At 35.7% G+C, this 15,123-nt stretch overlaps 2 protein-coding genes across 3 annotated transcripts; both read left to right on the plus strand.

Annotated features, from left to right (window-relative positions):
* Nucleotides 1-235: 235 nt before the first annotated feature.
* On the plus strand, nucleotides 236-6,065 carry LOC114521625. Of its 2 annotated transcripts, none has more exons than XM_028542122.1 (6): nucleotides 236-379; nucleotides 495-573; nucleotides 2,166-2,218; nucleotides 2,672-2,763; nucleotides 3,884-4,705; nucleotides 4,906-6,065. In XM_028542122.1, the coding sequence occupies exons 1-6, from the start codon at nucleotides 354-356 to the stop codon at nucleotides 5,415-5,417; spliced, it is 1,584 nt and encodes a 527-aa protein (XP_028397923.1). In that variant the 5' UTR covers nucleotides 236-353; the 3' UTR covers nucleotides 5,418-6,065. The 2 variants fall into 2 exon arrangements, with proteins under 2 accessions (XP_028397923.1, XP_028397924.1); XM_028542123.1 differs by having other exon boundaries at nucleotides 4,909-6,065.
* A 286-nt stretch (nucleotides 6,066-6,351) lies between these two features.
* Nucleotides 6,352-14,334, plus strand: LOC114521545 (ELKS/Rab6-interacting/CAST family member 1-like). The gene is made up of 14 exons (XM_028542010.1): nucleotides 6,352-6,782; nucleotides 6,869-7,257; nucleotides 7,785-8,354; nucleotides 8,644-8,811; nucleotides 9,127-9,294; nucleotides 9,793-10,050; nucleotides 10,228-10,368; nucleotides 10,632-10,798; nucleotides 11,034-11,169; nucleotides 11,443-11,714; nucleotides 12,088-12,229; nucleotides 12,464-12,544; nucleotides 12,774-12,947; nucleotides 13,375-14,334. Exons 2-14 carry the CDS (start codon nucleotides 6,958-6,960, stop codon nucleotides 13,501-13,503), a joined length of 2,706 nt encoding a protein of 901 aa, XP_028397811.1. The 5' UTR covers nucleotides 6,352-6,782; nucleotides 6,869-6,957; the 3' UTR covers nucleotides 13,504-14,334.
* Nucleotides 14,335-15,123: the final 789 nt, after the last annotated feature.

Here is a 15,123-nt window from a genome sequence, read left to right on the forward strand (position 1 = left end):
CCGAACATTTTCCATCTATAAATTTGCTGTCAAATGATATTTTAAAGAAAAATTTCGCAATTGTTTGCAGTGAATGTGAAAACCGGAAAATGAGGAAAAGTAAAAGTATATCTCTTTGGTAATAAATAAGCCCACGTTGCAAGCCGCATGTCCTTGTCCTAACTCCTGTTGCACTATCTGCAAAGTCTTGTGGGTAGAATTATGTAAATTTTTGCTTGTTGAAGCGTAGCTGGCAAGTAGCGAAATATATTTTGTCCGCGGCGGCTGGGTTAAACACGTACGTTGTATTTCACATTTTACACACGGTTATCCTGCCGCGTGTTTCCAAAAAGTTGGAGTAAAACATTGATAAAATGGCTACGGAAACTGAGCGAAAACGGTAGGTTAAATACCGTGTAAATATTGCGTTTCTTTATAATGTATGTTCGAAGCGAACTCAACATGACCGCGCCGCTCGCTTCACCAACACAGGCATTTCTTTCTTTATGTTTTAGATTCCACCTTGAACAAATCATTGAGCATATCAGTGAAGAGACGACATTAGAGCATAGTGTTTCATCAGGACTGACTTTGGTAAGCTTGAGACGATTTCGCAAGTGAAACATAATATATTCAGTTCGCTTCAGACTGGCGCAGCCGCTATTTAAAATAACGTTTACCTCAAAAATTCGCCCAAGCCATTTTGCGTTTGGTTTGCCAAACTTTCCTTAAGCATGTAATATGATATTCAAGATAATTTGTGTGTATCCGTGTACAATTTCAAACCGCGCGAAATATATTGTGTTCAAGACTTGACTTGTAGTTGCTTGGGTCATATTTTCTCCGGCTCTAAGCTTCAGTTGCATAGCGTGGCTAAAGTTGTGGCGCACTCTCACGATTTTGCTCTTTGTGAAGGGATTTGTTTAGCTTCGTATAAAGGTATTGCGTTTTTTTTTTGTTTTGTTGTTTGCATCATTTCTCACTTGACTTGGGGGCATTTAAAGAATGGTAAATATACTTTGTACGTGGTCAAATTTTCGCGAGAGAAACGAAAAGCGGCGTTGGTTAATATGATTACAATTTATTCAAATATCCTGATATCGTATGCAAACTAGACATTGGCAAGAATTATAATCACTCTTGTTATGCAAATTTATTGCCTTTGAGATCGGAAACACACGCGTTTTGTACCTGTGTAAGTTTAAAGTGCAAATGCGTTTGGATCTGGTTTATTACATGCTACGGGCAGTCTCTACCCTTAAATATATCATATCTTTTGTTTATAAACATATTTTAAAGTATTTGTACTCGGTAATAGCGCGCAAAAGATGATTTTTGTGTCTTTCAGACCGCGAACGTAAGTCTTTCCTGCAGGTTGGCTGATACCATCCTGACAGCGCCTAGACTATGTATTCATTTATGCAAAATGTAAATTAAGACTAATTTAAATATTATAAAAATAAATAAAAAGAAAAATAAATAAAGTAATGAAGAAGAATTTAAAACGTTCTTGAAATCTACACAAGCAAGCCAGGAATTATGCTTTTGTACATGGACCTATGAGCTATGCATATATTTTAATATTTTATTTTGAACAATAATCATGGAATGAGCTATAACATGAAAACATGGCTATGGACAATACTGACCTGGACCTTGTTTATGTGTTAAAGCTTATTTCAACATTTATTGGTCAAAGTAAATAATTTCTTTTTCAATTACATATGTTAAAGAAAGATGTTTAAATATAGCTCACAAGAGTAAAACTTGCAATCAATTTCAGTTAATTTTGCAAGTATTTGATGCTAATGTCTGAACAATATCCATGTCAATCATCACTTTTAATAGAAAATTTTAGGTGAAACACTCTAGTGGGCTATAGGAATGCAACCAATGAATTATTGGTTCTAGAAATGAGACATGACTGTAAGCAGTGGTCTGTCTGAGACTTACTACTTAGCATACTACCTTGTTGTGAAAACAAATAGTTTATCTCTTGCAAATACTGATCTTGTATTATGCAACAAATCCACAGCTCAACTACTTGCTTATTTAGTTATGTGAAGCTACAGTTACCTAAACATGACCTATTCCAGTTATTTACAATCCACATATGGTGAGGTTCCCCAATGAACTATCAGATTCTTTCCACATTAAATTAATCTAAATCACACATTCCTGTTTAGGTGACTAGTGGTGGTGATAGAGAGGACCTAGATAACGTCCCACCAGAAAAAAGGTAGTGAGTGTTAAATAATTGTATTTTAGAGAAACCAAAGTAGGGAAGACAAGTTACCCAACCATCATTGCACATAGTAGAAGAGTACATTCAATTCATGTCTTCAAAATCTACAATGTGTGTTGTTACCTGGAAATGGTGTTATTTTTCCCTACTAATTTGCCAAATAAGAATGATTCATCTCTTATTCATTAATTGTAGATTGGTTTGAGTTCATTATTAATTCAAAAAGTCACATTAATACACTCTTAACTTACTCAAAAAGTCACTAATTACTACTTCTAAGTCCCTAAGTACTCTGCTGCTCCATATCTGGGTGGAAAACATGATTGGCTGCACCTTAGTCAGCCCAAGTAGCCCAACTAGGGACCTTCATGCCTAACCTGCTACTGCTTTTAGTGTGATTGACATGTGCTTGTGTGCAGTTGACAAAACTATTTCCTGCATGTACAGGGATTTTGGAGAAGATTCAGACGGGATCAAGTCAGTTGAATCTGAAAGTACAAGTGAAGAAGAAAGTGGTAATGACAAAGACAGCAGTGCAGGTTAATTCAAGCTTTCATCGTTTTTCTATAAGAGCCTTTTCCAGGCAATTTTAATTATTTTATGATTGTATACCAAAAACATGATAGTATGAAGTATAAATACTGTACAAGAACTACAATATCCAGTAAAAAATTAACAAAATATGTTGAAAACATAATCTCTTCTAAAAAAGTTAAACATGGATATCAAACCAGTCAAATTTATGTAGGCTTGTTAAGTACTTTTGTGAGCTAAAACCCGGTCTGTTCCAGTATTCCTGCCCAGGCTTGCAGATTATATCTTGCCCAGACATAGATAGTGGAGCTGTGCCGTTTAATACACTAAACCTGGTCGTTTAGTATTCTTACATACCATTGAAAGAAACTAACACGACAGTGCCGTTGTAACCGCAATGTCAGTCGTGAATCATCGCCAAGTCGAAAGGCGCGTACGTTGAGTGTATGCTGGATTAGGCGATCAAGCGATAGTTTACAACTTTTCTGGTAACACGCAATGTCCTGTTCTTAAATCTGATCCGACATCACTCAACACCATACTCGAACGAAGCCAACCTTCAACCCAAATTATGCTGTTACGAAAACCAATCAGCTTCGTTTAAACAGCCTCTGCCCTCTGGCACCCCTCCCAGAAGTTAAAGAGCGTAGCTAAACTGCTAAACTGCTAAAGAGTGCAAGCAATTAATGCGAAGACACCAGGCTCATTCGCAGTCTTTCGCATGCAAATTTCCAGAGCAGCTAGAGGACATAATAAGCTTGTAAGAACAGCATAGCGCGTGACCATGCACCAACATGTATCGCCTGCGTTTTGCCAACGAAAAATTTCCAGTGTTAAAATAGCAAAGACAAAGTGTATGTAATTTCGTTCAAATGTTGAAAAAGATTCGCAAGTATAAAAATTACATCAGAACGAACGGGTTTCGCTGTCCTTACAGACTGTAATATGAAACGAATTTAAAAAGTGAAATGATCAGTGAATACCTTGCGTTTAGCGAGTGTTCATTGATGAATGATGCGACAATAATATAATTTGATTTTTTGACAAGTAAAGTTGAAGTCCTTCCATTACTGTTCAACTTCTCTATTTGCTTTTAGTTAATTACCGTTTGCACTTTCCTTATAGATGATATTGTAGTTCCTGTTAAAATCTCACCAAGGTGTGACGTTTGTGGGTTACTACATTTCAAAAGCTATCGATGTGTAACGAGATTCTCAGCTCCACTTTATATTCGGGAAGCATTTGATGATAATTATCAGAAGATACGCGTGTGTCGTAAGTGTCTAACGTCGAAAGAAAACTGCGTTGAAAATGTAGCTATATCCAATCTGGCACGCTATTCGGATAAAATCCGCCAAATGAAAATTCCTCTTGGCATGACGAGTGATCGAAGAACAAAACCTTTTGAGTTCGTTGTTCGTGATTTACGACAGTTGAAAAACAATGAGAAACACAGTTCTGATGATACCTCTTGGTTAAATCTGCAAGCCTCATCCCCTCCCCATGATTCGTTACCTGAAACACCACGCAAGACGTTGCTCCAGAGATTTCAGGTGGATGATCCTGTGCAAAAGAATTTATTCTTGAGGGAATTGAATCTGTATTCTACGGATTTTCTTAATAATGTCGCTAGGAATAACGAAAATGGCGTACCTCAACAGAGCGATGGAACTGAAAATCAGCAGAGCAACGGCGAAGATATGGATATCACCCAATCAGAAGACCGTGAAAAGTCTCTGTATCACGTGGCTGCTAAAAATGTCCTGGGAACAAATGTTCCAGAAAGAAAAATTGGAGAGAGTTTTGGTGCACGAAAAGGATTGAGTCATGATCTGGTGATGAATACTAAGCGAGCTTGGAAGCCTAACAAGAAATATGATGATCTCAGAAAAGTCGGCAACCCCAGTTTGAAGAAAGGAATAAAGCAACGTGTACAAAAATCTGCCGGTGAGTTGAGACAAGATTATTTGCATTAGAATACACGTGCAAAAGTCGTGCATGGACTAATATACCCTTGTTCAAATGTTCAGTTGTTTTGATCAGTCAGATTCTCGACTAAACATGCACTTGAGAATCTCTCCTGCCCACAACAAAAACAGAAAAAATCAGGAAATATTGGAATGTGCATTTTATCTTCTTTTTTTTAGCAGTAAAAAAGGAAAATGCAGGCGAAAAGACGGGTGATTCCCCTGACAAGATCCGAACATGTGGCATAAATTGTGCAGTGTGCGGAAATCATGTTCAGAAATCGTATAGCTGTTGTACACTGCAAACTGCGCCAGAAAAGTTTAAGCATCTTTTCGTCCCCGGTGTTGTTCGCTTGAAGATTTGTCGGAAGTGTATACCCTATAAGAAAGTTATTAAACTGGATGAGCCTGTTGTGGTTAAAAAGAAAGTAAAAGTGAAACAAAAACGAGGCCGAAAGCCTACAAAGATTCTGAAACCGACAACCGTTGTCAAGGCAATCCCACGTGATGCCACCTTGGTCACGACAGCAAAGGATGACGTGAAAGTCCGCGTTAAAAATGAGCCTAGGATAGATGATCACAAGCCATTTACATCCATCCTAAATCCTGAACACGCGACTGTTTATCATGGCACCTACCCCAGCCAAAACATTATACAAGTTGTGAATGGCGAGGAAAGCATGAATAGATAATGCAACCACGAATGATTTAGTAATAGCTAGTTGAAGATTATGTACATTATACTGTGACTGTAGTGTTTATATTCTATAAACAATTTATAATTTCATTATTTTAGCATTATTCAAAAAGTGCATAATTATATTATATGCAGGTCCGTGTTCAAGGAACGCATCAAATGCATACGGACTGTCTTGAAAGTGAAAGCAATGTATTCTCATATTAACCGCGATACTGACGTATTTCTGACAGCTTCAGACATATCAAGTGATTCGGGCAACTGATTAGTCTGATTTGGTGTACATGAACACTCTGGGTGTATTATATTGGTAAAAATCGTAAAAGAGATAACATAAGATAAACACGTCGTGCATAAATATATTATAATGCTGGATAGAATCATAGAAACTTGTAGCAACGTGAATTCGGTTCGAAATCATCCAGCATTACTAGAACTTTTCTGAAACCAAAGATGTACACCAACCTTTGTTAGGTGATGTTTGGCTTTATTTGATCCTCCCGGAAGAAGTGAATAACTAAGGAGTGAAAGCAATTATGCGAAAACGGGTTCTTCGCTCTTTGAAAGGCAAATTTCCATACGTTTCATAGTTCATAGATGTGCGGGCACAAAAACATGTGATTACTGCGACCTAACCTGGGACGTTGCGAATAACTCAAAAAGTCTTCAGTCATCCCTTCAGTCATTAAGTCACCACTTCAGTTCTTCTGAGGAATCGAAACTGGGCTATTTTTCTAACGTTCCTTTACATATGTAGAAAATTAATCGGTGATTAGTTGTCATTTATTAGTACAAAAAAAAAGCTTTTTCTATGGGAAGAAAATATATTCCCTATTACATCGCCGATGATATCACGCGCGTCCTGTAGTTGACATAAGTATCGGACATATGATTTGCTGTCCTGAGAACTGCGTGTTCGTCCGCGCCAAAAATATTGTTTTGTTCTTTGTAAACAAATTGGAACAACAAAATTTCAAAGTTGTTTTGGATTTTAGAATTTCACGAATGCTAACCGACACCATGTGAAATGTTTTGTCAAGTTGATATATTCTGGAAATGATGAGAACATTAATAAATATGATATCAACGACGATTTATATGACTTCCTGAACAGGCATTTGGCATTATTATTAAACAATAATTCTCGTGTCAGATTACATTCAGCAAGAAATTTTATCTTAATAACTTCGATAGCAATTTAATGGAAACGGTATCTGTCTCCTGAGATGATTTAGGATGAAATACAATAGCTTTGGCTGCCTGCTATTTCGTGATAACTTCGGTTGCCTGGTGTTGCTCTATTTTGGATTTTATATTTGCTCAGCAAACGTGTGAAAATTGAGGATAAAACTATTGAAAGGTGTATAGTATCGTATTTCATTGAAATTCCTTACACCGCATATTTCCGAAATAACAATTTCTTAATTTTCTGTCGCTCACATTTAGGAAACGAAAACATTTTTTATGAAGGTTTGCCAGAATAGCGTGTGTTCTATAAAGTAACCAAAGAAAGGAGGAAGTGCCATCATTTAAATATGGAAGAATTTGACAATTTTCAAAATTCTGCGCGAAAAATCGGCGATGACCAAATCAAAATAGATGCTTTAAGCGACGGGGATAGCCTCAAATCAGTCGATATTGTCAAAATACGTCAGGAAAATAGTGAACTTAAGAAGGAAATGCAAGCGATGGAAAGTAGACTTAAATCAAACATGAAAAGTATCAAGACATTTTGGAGCCCCGAATTAAAGAAAGAAAAAGCTGCGAAAATTGAACAAGAAAATAAATTTCTTGCCCTTCATGAACAGTATACAGCTTTGTCGAAGGAAGCACAGGTATATGAAAGATTTTTAATGTTTTTAATAGTGAAAAATAATTATCAGTTTCATGTGTTGTATAAAGTTTCTGTCAATTATATGTAAAGCACATTGCCTATTTTGGAGAAATTTTATAGGTGATTTCTTATCTCCTTGATTGTTCAATGTGTTTACAACATGCCCTAAATTAGCTTTGTAATTTAAACTTAGTTTCATATAAATGCTGACCAGTTGCAAACTCACTGTTCATATTCATTGGAGAAGAAAATAATTTATGAGCGAAACATATGTTATTTACTTGTTCTTAGCTTTGGTTAGAATAACACCAGATCAAGGTTATTTCAGATCCAATTTCCCTCCATCTAGACCAATCAATACATTTCTGCAATTTTACAACAATTTCTTTCTCATTTATGGTAAAACAAGTGAAATCACTAAAAACACTAGTGATCCAGGTAGAAACTGGATGGCTAACCATTTGATTAGTTAAAGCATTGATACTGGACCAGAAACCAAAAGGCATAAAAATGTTTCTTTATTATTAGGAACTACAAAAGGAATTAGATGCAGAAAAGGCTAAGGTGAGGGAACTGGAAGATGGCAAACCTGCTCAATCTGAGCCAGTAACTCTGAATAATAAAGAAACAGTTAGTGTATTACTAGAAAGAATCAAAGAACTAGAAAATGAGGCTTTGGTCCTGCAACAGCTTGTTGACTCTAAAGAGGTCGCAATTGACAAGCTGCAGGATACTGTTCAGAGTATGGAGGCTGAGAAAGAGACATCTCAAATGCAAAGTTTACTTGATGCACTATCGAAGGTCACTTATTTGGAAGAGCACATTGCTCGCCGTGACCAAACAATACAAGATTTAGAAAATGAGCTAGAGTTGAACAAGTCTCAAATTATTCTCAGTAATGAACTTCAAGATATTCTTTCAATGAAAGACAATGAATTACAAAAAGTTTCTGAGAATTTTAAGAAGTTAGAAGATGAGTTGGCAGAAGCCAGGAAGTCATCTAATGAAAATGCTTCAAATGAAGAAAAGAAATATAAGGAGGAGTTGGCAAAGAAAGAGGAAGTATTTGAAAGCCATTCAAAGTTTATGAAGTCAAAGGTGTAGTATTTTCATGTTTAAAAGAATTACCAGTTTAAGGGTTCAAGATTGCATATATACTGACATATAATACCGGTGTGGACATTCTCCTTCTAAAATTGTTTTTAAAAAATTGGGGTACTTTTTGTCACATTTATCATAATGTTCATTCATATGTAAATCTCAGATTTAGAAGACCTAATTTTTATTGTGTCTGTGCTCCCTGTGCAAACCATAGGAGGTGGTATCCTACCCCCTCTGGTTCCTATGCCACTGTGTATGATTTTACATGTATCATATTCTTTTCAAGTTGGATTCAAGCAAGGGAGAATTAGCAAAAAAAGACACTGAGTTGGCTGCAGTTAGAACAAAACTGGAAACATTTGAGAAACATCAGTCTGATTTACAAGAACACATCAGTGTCTTACATAGCTCCAACAAGTCAAAGGAAACACACATTCAGAACTTACAGCAAGAAGTAAGTCACCCAGCTGACATTGTCATATGATGCCTTATGCACTGAAACCACATACATACACTGCATTGTTCTAGTTTTATGAATGTTTTGCTGCTTTCACAATGACACATGCACAGAACCATACAACAGAAGGTGTTTTATGGGAATTGCAGTATTACTGGTATATCAATTACAATTGAAGTTGTCAGTGCTTAACGAGCCTTGTGTATGGTTCTGTGTAGTTATACAATGTACTTATGTGGTTCATGTTGTAGTGACCAGGACTTGTACTGTGTCATTCACAGTACATAAATAACATTTGTGTTATTATCATAGCTGCGTAATGTAAGAGATCGTTTGGAAGAGAAAGAAAAAATTTTGGACTCAAAAGAAAAGGCAGTTGTATCTCTGACATCATTGCAATCTCAGAACAGTGGAGAGATGGATGTTCTTAATACTTTGATTTGTTCCAAGGAGAAGCAGATTGCTTCGTTGAAAGAGAAGGTTGGTAAATATATTCTATTCAACACTTAAATTCGACTATAATTATTTTATGATTCGGTAATTAATGTCCATCGTCTCACTTCTCATCACCTTCATTCAATAAGTGGTTAGAGAAATTTACAAGTATTTTAACACAATGTGTGTTGACTTGTTTTCCGTGAAAAATCACTAAAGTTACTTTAACGAAATTAAACAACGAGTCTTTTTTAAATTCCGAAATGAGTATTGTGCACGTGTATTTTCAGTGATTAGATATTAGAAAGACGAGGTGTATAGGAACGCTGAGAAGAACTCTGCTTGAACATTTTGTAATAACTTTTCCCGTTTCCATTGCGCGAGGAGGCTAAGATTCAATGGACACAATGAAGCTATAAATGCATGCATCAAACAAATGTTTCAAACAACTTCCCAGGTTCCCCAGTTTAGAATTATGCAGTCTGTGAAAATTCACGGGGGCAACAAACGTGATATGTAGCTGCTATTTTGAATGTTTTTCAGTGTACAGCTTTGGAGATTGAGGTATCAGAAAAAAGTGATCTTTTATCACACAGTAAAAGCCATGCGGCAAACGTTGAAGCAGAACACGACGAAATATCGACGACAGTGAAAACATTACAGAAATCTATAAAAGATAAAGAATTAAGGATTACTAGTTTAGAGGAGAAAAATGAAAGTTTGTTGGAAGAGCATGAAAGAGAGATGAATAACATGCATCAACAAATGAAATTGCTGCAGACGAAAGTTCTAGAAAAAGAGGTATTGAGTTGTGTTTTTTCTCCCGGCCATTGTTCTATATATCAGAATAAATACCAATGCATTGGCAATGGCAAGTTACACCGTTGTGATTGTTCCCCTCCGTTTTATATTTAATATATTATTTTGTTATACAATATTTGGTGCCTGGTTATACAGTTGTACATTACGCGTGTTTAGGTGGAACTTCAAGATAAGATTGAGGAGCTGGTGAAACAACGTAGCCAAAATTCTCAGGAAGAAAACAAAGCAAGTTCTTTACAAAAATCATTAAGAGATCGAGAGAGTGAACTAGATGATTTGAAGATGGATGTTAGTAGAGTAAGTCGTCCAAGAATAAACCGTTGATCTTTGTAACTATTTGAAATGACGAAGACCGCGTACGACTTCCCACGAAATGTCGGAATTTATTTTTTATACCAATCATGTTAATAAGTATCAACATCAATGATTTCCGATGTCAAATATAAATCGCGAGTTGTTTACCTCCCAAACTTCATATAATTCTTAACAAGCTATTGCTATTTGCATGTGCAGCAACGTTTTAAAATGGAAAAGGTTTATCTACGATTCTGATTTTTCAGAAACAAGAAGAAATAACAAAGTTGACATCCAATGTATCGAGCCTGGAAACGGAATTGGGAAATTCGAAAGACGAAGTTGAACGTTTAAAGAAAGAACAAAATGATAAAAATGAAAGTTTAGAGAATGAAATTAGAGCTAAAAACGAGAAAGCGGATGAACTGGACAAGTAAGTTTGTTGTGTGGTGTGACAGTCAATTTCTCCGCCTTGCATGGTTTATCGTTTTCTGAAGAAGACACAATGTGCTTAATATCATAAATTTATTCATTAATGTGTTATAGTTATATACGAAGGTATAAAAATTCCCTATTTCTTTTTGACATATAATAATGGTATACAGTACATCTTAAGGTTATCTATTTTACTAATAATCTGATGGTGCATCTAAATTTGCTTCCTTCAGGCAATTACGTGAACAAGCGAAGAAACTTGCAAACATAAAACGTAATCAACAAATAGAACGAGAGCATCACGCAGCTGCATTGAGTGAGATGAAAAAACAAATGGATGATTCTGATGGAAAGCAATCTGAAATAAAGGTACAGCATTGAGAAAACAAGTATAATTCAGTAATATCATACACGTACATAGATTCCAGCCATAGATAGGGTATATGTTACACTGTATGTATATGAAGTGCATGGATTGGTGGAACAAGAACTTTAAAGGTGTTCGATATTTCCCGCTGACCTATTGCGCTTGTGATTGGTTAATCTGATAGCCTTATTGCATTTGATTGGTTCATGATCCGTATTGCAGCTTAAACCCCGCTATCACTTTGTGTTTAAATATTTCAATCAATTTTTCACTAGGCGGAACTTGATGCAAAAACGGAACGAATTGCAATCTTGGAAGAAGCTCTTCAGGAGACTGTCAACAGTGTTTCTGAGAATGAACGATTACTTCATGAACAAACCAACAAGAATTATGAATTGGAAGTTGAGCTCGCAAATTTAAAGATAGAAAATTCAGTGACAAACACCAAGAACGCTTCGTTGATCTTATCATTGAGCGAGCGTGATATTGCTCTATCATATTATCGGAAGGAAAGGAAAAGGATGATGGCTGAAGTCTTAGAGATGAAGTATGTTTTTTAAAGGCGCTGTTACACAGTGCAATTTTTCCTGCAACTTGCAATGCAATTTACATCTCTTAAAAATAGAATTGCATTGCAAGTTGCAAGAAAAATTGCACCGTGTAACATGGCCTTAAGTAATCGTATTTTAAAGATTATAAATTACTCAACCTGAAGTATCAGTGCTCTAAAAGATCTTTAATTATAGCTACTCTATTTAACTTGTTGATGCATGTGAACGCTTTCAACGGCAATGATTACCCTCATTATTTTCCAACTTTCTTTTCCCAACAACGAATTGTTTCAAGTATTTTTGTCTCAATTTATGAATACATAAACATCGATAGTATTTATTGATAATTTGTTATTAAATGTTTTCCAGGCAAAATGCTCTTCTTGCAACAATATCAGAAAAAGATACAAACATTGCCATCTTGGAACAAAATCCAACAATTCCGGGAGAACAAGAAGTCAGAAAATTGAAAGGAGAAAAAGATCACTTGGTCGATCAGCTTAAACAACTGGTAAAGGTTTCTATTTTGTTTTATGCATGTATATACATGCAGTTAATTCAATAAACGTTTTCATTGAATGGGGCCAAAATACTACAAAAACAACTATATTTGGAAGGTATATATAGTCCTCACTTTAAAAAAGTAAAGATAATAAATTCCGAGGGTTTTGGTAATGACATATTATTATAAGATTTCGTATGGTTTGACATGTCGCTAATATTTTTCATGTTTTCGTGATTTTAGAATCAAAAACGTGTTCTTATCCTGAGTGATGATGACAACATGACAGAGTCGAATGAATTGTCACAAGGAACAAAGGAAACAGTAAATAATTTCTTCTATATCATTTTATTCTGTTGTATGTATTAATATCACATCTATAGTGCAAGTTACTTTATGTATGTGTACAGGATTCGCATGCTCACAACATCAAAATTATTTATGTCGAAGCGAGTTTGACCCAATTATAATTCCGTTAAAATCTTCAATCACTAAATTGTTGTATAGTCATTTTTTTGTTGTGTCATTTGGTATATTTCATTTCTCGCCCTAGATAATCGAGTCCTTGCTGCTATTAGATTCCAATACCGAGAAATTGTTTTGTTACATGGATAGTTTGGGAGATGTAATGAAGGAACACTATAAAGATATTTATAAAACGTTACCAAGATCACCATCGGCAAGAGAAGGAAAGTTGATGCTAAATGATGACGCTACGCATGCTGAGGTAGGTGCTTCGCCACGTTAAACACACGTAATTTTAACTCCTGATAGGTGATGATGCAATTTTTTTACCCCATAGGAGGAACAACGATTACGATTGTGGTTGCGCCCAGCGTATATATTTTAGAATTGGGAGGGTTCTGCAAGTCGAAACAGCCTCGTCTTTGTACTAACTCTCTTAGGCACACTGTTTACCATGTTTCTTAGAGTATCCAGTATTGCCATTGGTTTATGAATTGAATATTCATTTTCATAACATTCAACTTTTGGGACGGACTATATAGTATATATAACACCTTATAAGGGACCGACCGGTGGATTACTTTGGGGTACCCCACCCCCTCATTTGTGCCCTTGCTCTGGGTTACCCAGAGGTCTTCATTAGTAATCAGTCAATAAGAGAAACCAATATGTACTTTTTTGTTCTTTAGCTTGTGAAAGAAATGGAGTTCCAAGTGTCACTGATGCATTCCGTGCAGACCTATGTTGAAGTTATGGTCGATAGTTTGGAAGAAACAGAACATGAACACGAAAGTGATCATCAAAGTAGTCATAGTTAATGTGAAAATAAAAGACACACATAAACAACAGGGGGAATGGAATCTAGACTCTGGTTGTGATCAAAAGTCCTGTAGTAACAATACAGAACAGAGTGGCATTGTCATACCTGCAGTTCTTGTCTATAGCATCCATTGATGTCGTTTTGATTTGTCGTATTCATTTGACCGTTTTGTACAAATTGAATTTCTAGAAATAAATATATAGTATATATTTATATCAGGACAAAAATAGGCTTCTTTTAGTAATTTCTTTTCTGTACATGGTATGTTAGGTATGTTACAACATATTGGAGCAAGCTTTAGTTTTAGCATTTTTTTGGCTGTTGCTTGTTGGTGAAATACATGGAATGGTTTATTCCAGCATGCAGTCACCATGCTTTTAAAATAAACGTACGCAAATGCATTAGTTGTTCATTCGCTATTTGGCGACTTATCGTCATGTGCATGTGAACTAGGGTAGAATTGATATATCGAAATTATTGATTCACACTAGGCTCTTGTTTTCTCTTTTTTAGCTTTTTGTGTTTGTTTTTTTGTTCTCTTGACGGTTAACAACAAGACTATAATGGTAATTTGGCTAGTTATGCAGTATATAAACCAATCTTGATCGAGCAGCAACATGTGTTTCCTGAAGCAGTCAAAGGAAGGAAGAATCCGACGACCGACATTGCTGCCTTAAAGTATTCTGAAAGTGGAACTAGAAAACACAAGAATAAAAGTACAATACAAATGGAAATGCATTATGTGGAACTTAATGAACTATGTTATTGTCCAGGTTTATGCTTTTGCATGGTTCCTTTCTCGTCACGTGTCTATTGTATTTTAGCCAAATTTACCAATGGCATTCGTCTTGCTAAGCTCCTCAATCTTGACTTGAAAAATATGTTAATTAAAAGATTGCTATTGGTTTATCTGTGCAAAATACAATAGACATGTGATGAGAAAGGAACAATTTTTGCATAAATCTACCTCAACATAGTTAATGAGTTGTAATGTAGTTTTATCACTGGTTTTATGTGGTCTCAAAACCATGTATATTCTATTAACTGTGGTTAGTTGTAATTATTTTTATGTCGCATATATGTACTTCGATTGTGGGATTATCTCACTTCAAAATCATTGATCTTGAGGATCAATAAGTCATCAATGATTTGTTTGATTCTAAAGTTATTCTCTTGACGATACAGCAGCAGCGGGACATTTTAAATAACGACCGACTTTCTCTTTGACTTTGGCCGACAGCTTGGAATATTCAAGGTTACAGCCGGTTAGTTATTTCTCTCATAGAACATTTTACTTTGCTCAAGTGCCATATCTAATATTTTCTCGTGAAAGAGATGTCGAATTTGGAAAAAGTTTAGACTTCAGTGAAGTCCCCCACGTGCACAGCGCTCTTGTGGCTATATTTTACGTTGTCCAAGGCCAGGTTCTCGTTTGTGGTATTTGAATACAAGGTGTCTTGTATTATTTATATAGTACGAGTATTAAAGGCTGGAGCATTTGCTGATTTCACCTTACCATTTAAAGTTTAATGAGACGGGTTTTTCAGTTCCGTCCAGATCGAGGTACGAATAATTTTATTTTTGTGCAAACATCAACTGAGATCCAATTTAATCAAAT

Source organism: Dendronephthya gigantea, unplaced genomic scaffold (assembly GCF_004324835.1).
Source record: "Dendronephthya gigantea isolate DGI-Jeju-01 unplaced genomic scaffold, DenGig_1.0 000020F, whole genome shotgun sequence".
Classification (NCBI taxonomy): domain Eukaryota; kingdom Metazoa; phylum Cnidaria; class Anthozoa; order Malacalcyonacea; family Nephtheidae; genus Dendronephthya; species Dendronephthya gigantea.

Bases quoted from the DNA above. Each gene is read 5' to 3' on its own strand.
- LOC114521625 (XM_028542122.1), top strand. From the start codon at position 354: ATGGCTACGGAAACTGAGCGAAAACG. The intron at 574-2,165 runs GTAAGCTTGAGA...ATTCCTGTTTAG, and splicing joins TTTCATCAGGACTGACTTTG to GTGACTAGTGGTGGTGATAG. The intron at 2,764-3,883 runs GTTAATTCAAGC...CTTTCCTTATAG, and splicing joins TGACAAAGACAGCAGTGCAG to ATGATATTGTAGTTCCTGTT.
- LOC114521545 (XM_028542010.1), top strand. From the start codon at position 6,958: ATGGAAGAATTTGACAATTTTCAAAATTCTGCGCGAAAAATCGGCGAT. The intron at 10,369-10,631 runs GTAAGTCGTCCA...CTGATTTTTCAG, and splicing joins TGAAGATGGATGTTAGTAGA to AAACAAGAAGAAATAACAAA. The intron at 10,799-11,033 runs GTAAGTTTGTTG...TGCTTCCTTCAG, and splicing joins AAAGCGGATGAACTGGACAA to GCAATTACGTGAACAAGCGA.